This window comes from Tuber melanosporum, assembly GCF_000151645.1.
Source record: "Tuber melanosporum whole genome shotgun sequence assembly, scaffold_133, strain Mel28".
NCBI lineage: Eukaryota > Fungi > Ascomycota > Pezizomycetes > Pezizales > Tuberaceae > Tuber > Tuber melanosporum.
The window spans coordinates 150,719-157,093 of NW_003298790.1; the positions used below are offsets into that span (position 1 = coordinate 150,719).

The following is a 6,375-nucleotide window of genomic DNA, read 5'->3' on the forward strand; positions in this document are numbered from 1 at the left end:
GACAACAGCTATGGTATGGTGGTAGGAGGGAAGCTCAAGCTTAAGCTCGGCCAAAAAAGCTAAATTCGAGAAAGCCTAGTGGGCGGGGAAAAGAAACTCCGATAAAACAAAATTTAATGTATGATAAACTTGACTTGAGAGAAACAGAAGGGAAAAAAAAAAATTTGTAAATGGAAGAAAACAGAGAACGCTGCTCTCCGTGATTTTCCCTCCTTCCCTCCCTCCCTCCCTTCCCCCTCCTGCTCCCCTATCGGCCCATGCACCCCTGTCCAACCCCAACTTCACCCCACCACCGAATCAAAAACACAAGTGCAAATGCAAATGGGGTGGTGTAGCGAATCACAAACAGAAGCAAAAAAGGAAAGAAAGCGAGAAAGAAAGAAAGAAATATTCCAAATTAGCCGCCTCCTGCCTTTTGGTGCCACCAGAGGGGAAAAAAAAAAAAAAAAAACCAGAACAGGTATGCGGGGGCGCTGTAGTACTCGTGCAGTGCGATACTCGGGCTGCACCGCACTGCACGATTGTTGTTTGTTGTACTCGTATGTGGCCGGCTGGCTCCCTCAATGCATAGCAACTCTTGGTTAAGGCTTTGGATCTCGATTTTCGATATTTCAACATTTTTGGCTTGAATTGGGTTTTTTTTTTCTTCTGGTTTTTTCTGTGTAATGTCTCCTTCCCCTTTCGCATCCCTCCCATCCCATCTCGTACATCCACGCCAATTTCGCCATGCCCCCGAATTGCGCCACTTCTCCGGAATTTTTTGCAAAAGATAAGGGAATGGAATAGAAGAGAATAGTGCAAGGAAAGGGAAAAAGAAAAGGAGAAAAAAAGCTTTTGCCCAGGCTCAAGTTCGAATGGGAGACAGGGGATGAGAGAGAGGAAAGTGAAAAATGGTAAAAGGAATAGAATAGAATAAAGTCAGAGAAAAGGGCCGGGGGGAACCCACAAAGGGGGGGAAATCGATAAGAAAAAAGAGAGAGAAAAAAGGGAAAAGGGAAATCGGTTTCCTTTCCTTCAAGTTTATTAATTGTAAGACATTCCAGGTGGTGAAGATTCCATTAGCAACTCATCCCGGCCGCTGCCTGATGAGGCGTTAATGGCCTCGAGGATGACGCTTTCCTCAAAGACCGGTCCCTGCCCATCACACCGGGCGAGCCCCTTCAACCTGTCGGAGATGTCACCGATGTCCACAAGGCCTTGCTCGTACAACGGATGGCAGACGATCAAGTCCCACGCGGCCCCAGCACCCAAGAGTCGCTCGCCCGTCTTCGGGCTCGTCGAAATCCTGTGCAGCGGGCCTCTGTTTGGGTGTTCCCCGAATATCGGAGACGTGAAGGCTGGAGGGGGATTGGCGATGTTGTGGTGGTCCGTCGGCTTGAAGTTCATGTTTGCCACTTCGGTCATTGCCGGCGGTGAGTTGCCTCGCAGACTGTTCTCTTGCAGAAGTCTGTTTTCAAGTTTGGTCTTTTGGAGCTCTTGCTTCAGTATCTCGTTTTGTGACGCTGTTTCTGATGCGTGCTGCTCCAACGTCTTGAGTCTGTGTTCCAGCTCCTTAACATGTCGTTCCTTACGCTCCCGAAATGCACGTTGCCTACAAAAAAACTCGGATCTTAGTCTTGTTGCAGCGGGTGAGAGAGGGGGCAAGTGACATCAAGTCATGTCACTCCCACCCACGGTGGGTGGTCCTTACGCTGCTCGATTCTGTTCTTTCCGTCTCTGTGTTGCTGTCAGGGTACCATCCATTGAAGCATTGGAGTCATCAGCGGTCTGGCTTACCCGCTGTCCCGGTGTCAACTCCTTTTCTTCACTGCTGCTCCTCCCATTCCTGTGTGTTTCTGGGTCAATAGGAGTATGACCTCTTAACGATGGCGTAATGTTGTGATGGCTTTGCTGTTCAAAAAAGTCGAATGTAGGGTAGTTTGGGAACGACTATAAAACGGTTAGACCGGAATCTTGAGGGGCGGCAGGGTAATGCTAACCAGAGATGAAAACTCATCGGCCTGGTGCGAGGATGTAGGGGTAGGTTGGTAGATTGCTTGGGGTTGTGTAAAGAAGGTTGGCTGGTAGGAAGCCATTTTTAAGAGATGAAAGTGGTTAAACAAGGAATTTGAATGCCCAAGCCGCTCCCAATATTCTCTGTGAAAGCCAAAGGCACCGATGCTGGCTCAGGGAGTGTGTGAAGGGTTCACCAAAGTTGAGGAGGATGCGAAGGATTTAAGAGTGAGGCTCGGGTGAGACGATAGGGCTGGGTTGTAAGGTGGTGGAACCGGGTCAAGAGGAAAAAAAGGCAAGGTGCTTTAGGATCATGCGGTTAGACGTCAGGAAGAGTTGAAGAGATGAAGACGTGACTATCTCAGTGCCGAGGAGACGATAAGGTAAATATGGATGTATGTACGAGTAGACCGCGGGAGGGGTATCGTGCTAAGAGGCTTTCCGTGGGGCGGAGCCCGATCTTTATGGCGCGGATCAAGGACCGCACTGTGCTAGCACAGGGCTGTGGGGGTCTGGGTTGTGTTCCTGAAGTTAGAGACAATGGATTATCATGCCTCCAATGATAAGCGAATGTGTCGAGTGGCAGCACCTAATAGAGGGCAAAAGCGAACAAAGCAAACCAAGCGCACGAGGCAAAGAGAGGACTTCGGTACCAGTGTAATAGGTTATGGAGGCTATTTTTCGCTGAGATATGCCGGTAGTATATCCACCACGAGAGAGAACTAGATGTGAGCGCTGGTGATACCGTACTTTGAAAGTTTTGACGAACGGATACAGGTGTACGGCCGAGAATAGAGAAGCGGGGGGGGGGAAAGGTGCCTCCGTAAGGTAGTAAACGTGGGAGGGAGTGTGCCGGTCGTGCCTGGGGTTGCTTGGCCTCTCTGGATCTCTAACGTCCTTTCCTTGTTCAGCCCCCGCTCAATGAATGTGCTTACGGCCTACCGTACGTATAATTGGCCAGAGAGCTGAGTGATCCCCTTGCCAGTAGCGGCAGCAGTACTGGAACCAAAAAAAAAGGACTGATAGAAAGAAAGAGGAGACAGTATCGTAGCAAGACACAATAAATATACAATTATTTAAGATGGACAGCGGACAAAATAGTGCAGACCCATTTAAAGTGCCGCTACGGAGAAGTACCGCACAAATGAAGCATTGTGTTTCTTTGAAACTTTGGACTCTTGTTCCCCGCCCTTCTGTGCTTATTCTTCACAATGTTCCAAGAGTAAGATAATATGAAGCTGAAGAGACCGCCCGAATTTTGTAGTGCCAAGTTGATCATCTCAATCCAGAATATCCTCAAATGCAGCACCCGTCGTCCTATTATGCAAAGGGCTCAGAAAGTCTGGAAGGGAGGGTACCGCACACCAGCACTTACTCCAGAGTTGAAAGAGCTATTGAACAAAAGTACTAGTACAAGCACTGCACTCGCACCTCCCAAACGCTTGGTCGTTGGCCCATTTCTGGTGCCGTTCCCCGGCCTCATCCCTGCCCCCCTGTCTCCCCGCTTCCTCGGACGTCTCAGTACGAGTACCGGAGCGCAGTCAATCCGTTACCACCGGCCAGAGTTGGAAAAGAGTACCGTAGAGCATTGATTGGTCAGGGCTGGAAGGCGGTCCAAGGCAACTGCCGCAAAAAAGACTTTGAATTCTAAGTTATCTACCGATCGAATTTCCACCAAAAGAACTAGGCTCGAGAATTGCCTGAGTGTACTCGTATGATGATGGCACTTTTTCTTTCTCGTGATCGAGGTGGCCTGTCCCTAGTCGCCGACGTGCTAGCTGTGCTAGCACAGTACACGGGTTCCTTTGACCCTTTTCATCACCGCAGGACTTGTCATTGGAACATTCGCGCAATGCATGAGTACCGGCACTGTGGATAGGATATCCAATGGCTTTCACTGTGCGACGAGAATACTCGAGCAATTGGATTAGTTCTCGCGGGTATACATATCGCTTAAAATTTCTTTATCAAGTAACTTAGTAGCTCGCTCATCAAGCAAGTGAAATCCCGTTTGTCTTGCCCGGAGCAAAAGAGCAACAACGGTAGCGACACATCGCCAAATCAAGCGACGGCTTATGCGTCGGAGCCGCCCGTAGAAGTTTCTTTGTCGAATCTACATTTCCCATCAATAATTATCAGCCGGAGTTGTGATGCTTAGATGCTCCGGCCCTGGGTCGCCAGGATAGAGAACCCATATTACTCGAGATGCAGTGCTCCATTAAGCGGCACCCCAGAGTTAAGAGCAAGGCAGAAGTTGGTGCATGCATATTCGTAAGCAGAATGCAGCGTAGGGGGAAGTTAAGCTTTAGCAGCGGCTCGGAAAAACGTTGGTGTTAATCGACTTGGAGAAGAAAAGCATCTCTCATGGGGTCCGGACTCGTCCCCGTTAAAAGCTACCAACAGAATGCAGTTCGTTTCGAGAGTCTGAGTACTGCGGCATGTCCTTCCTTAGATGATATCGAGACCGGTAGAATTCCTTCCCGAATCGTTCCTGGAAAGTCCAAAAGGAGGGAACACAAAAGCGTGTAGGAAGAATGTTGCTTTTCCCAATGGGGCCAACTAGGAACCCAACAACCGATGTACGAGTAATGCTCTCTTGGACATGTGGATTGGCTACGCTCCACAAATGTCTCGACAGGAGGAAGCCACATTACTTGTAGTTCACCTTCCAAAAATTTTAAGCTCGAAAAAAGCAAGGAACGCGGTAACCGGGCTGTGATCACTCATGAGGATCATTAAATGCCGTCGAGATTCACTGATGATCAGGTGTTAGGCTGGAATTTGGATGTAACTGAGTGTTTCATTTAGTATGGCGCTCGATACGGACACCCTCATCGGGGGTCTTCCAAAAGTGCGGATATTGATGTGGCGCCGCGTCGGCTATGGAGAAAGGAAGCTCCGACTCCGGTGATTCGTCTGAAGTTTCCGGGCACCAGACAGCCGCCATCTACCGAGGTCAAATTCAGGATCACCGGTCAGACTTTGCTGTGACATCCACAGTCGGATCTTAAATTCCGGTATCGCCACATTGCGGCACAAGATATCCTCTAATGGTCGAGGGTACTCGGGTAGGATGGTGTTCCCTAGGCGGCAAATGACAGGACAGTGCTCCTGAATAATTATCGACTGCGCCAATCTTCTAAGGATTTCACACTGCGATACGGAAATTAGTTTGGGACGTATTGGATAGCGATCGTATGACAAGCATCAAGGGAGCGCGCGCTTGCAATATCAACGTATTGAGCTGAAACAACCCGCCAGCTTGGTTCCTTTGTTTGGAACCTTTAAACCCTCGCACGATGGTAACCCGATCTGGTATTGTAGATGATGCATATTTCTTCTCTCGATCCTTGGTAGATTATTGACGAAGCAAAGCAATCTTGTTAACCTTGGGCTCGGCCTTAGGCGGCCTATACCCACCCGTATGACTCTTGGGTGGGTTGGGGATACGAGTAGTACCGCACAGTATATTGGTGCCTTCATGCGTTGGGAGTCCGGGTTCCAGGGTCGGTATGATACCATAACGCCCAAAACTAGAGGCTTATGTACTGGACCTCCCTCCTGTCATTTAAATCCTAGACAAAGAGCCATGCACCCTTCTCGGCCAGGGAAACTTCTCGCCTGCAGAAAAAAAGGGTTTAAGTTTAGGCATGTCAGATGGCAAGACGCCCTGCGCATATTCTAGTATTGCTGGATAGGAATATTGCTTTTGTGAGTATCTTCTCGCAATGGACGTGATAGGCTGTTGAGCACTTTAATGGAATGGTGCTGTCTTTTCCAGAGGGCAGATTGTATCACCCTTAGAGGCCATCTTTTTTGATCCACAGGGAATTATCCATCGCAGCAAAGATTGGTAGATACTCCAACTTCGTCTGGCAGAGTGTTCGTGGCGCTCTCTAAGGCATCCTTATTGCTCGAGTGATAGAAGTTGTGAGAATGCCAGTATAGAGGGTTTAGGTTGAAATCCAGTATCCAGAGCAGGGCGGTGGGGAAACCGCAATCACCCTACTTGTATAAGTTAATAGGCACTACTCAATGTAGATGCGTTAGCATTCGCAATGTTCTTGTTAAGTACTTAGTACTCGAGTAAGGTTGGGCGTAGGATACCAAACTATCCCGCCAATTCACCAAGACCACCGGCCACAGCCGACGTCTACCCGAGCAAACGTTCCAGCAAACACCAAAAATCCAGGCCAAAAGTCGAGCAGAGAGCACTCCTCAAGCCTCTCAAGCTCGGGGCATTCCTCCGAATAAATAACAAGCAGCGGGCAGACCAAGTCCTCCTCGCTGAACCCAATCCATCTACCGAGTGTCAATCCCCAACTTCCTGCGCGAGAGGAAAATTGTAAGCATCGCAAAGAAATGTGTAAGCCATGGATCAGC

General features: G+C 49.0%; 1 protein-coding gene; it reads right to left on the reverse strand.

Annotated features, from left to right (window-relative positions):
* Window positions 1-600: 600 nt before the first annotated feature.
* On the reverse strand, window positions 601-2,398 carry GSTUM_00002563001 (uncharacterized protein). XM_002836191.2 has 4 exons: window positions 1,980-2,398; window positions 1,777-1,929; window positions 1,691-1,716; window positions 601-1,591 (listed from the first exon to the last, which is right to left on the reverse strand). The coding sequence occupies exons 1-4, from the start codon at window positions 2,073-2,075 to the stop codon at window positions 1,024-1,026; spliced, it is 843 nt and encodes a 280-aa protein (XP_002836237.1). The 5' UTR covers window positions 2,076-2,398; the 3' UTR covers window positions 601-1,023.
* Window positions 2,399-6,375: the final 3,977 nt, after the last annotated feature.

Bases quoted from the DNA above. Each gene is read 5' to 3' on its own strand.
- GSTUM_00002563001 (XM_002836191.2), bottom strand. From the start codon at position 2,075: ATGGCTTCCTACCAGCCAACCTTCTTTACACAACCCCAAGCAATCTAC. The intron at 1,717-1,776 runs GTAAGCCAGACC...ACAGCAACACAG, and splicing joins AGTTGACACCGGGACAGCGG to AGACGGAAAGAACAGAATCG. The intron at 1,592-1,690 runs GTAAGGACCACC...GTTTTTTTGTAG, and splicing joins AAAGAACAGAATCGAGCAGC to GCAACGTGCATTTCGGGAGC.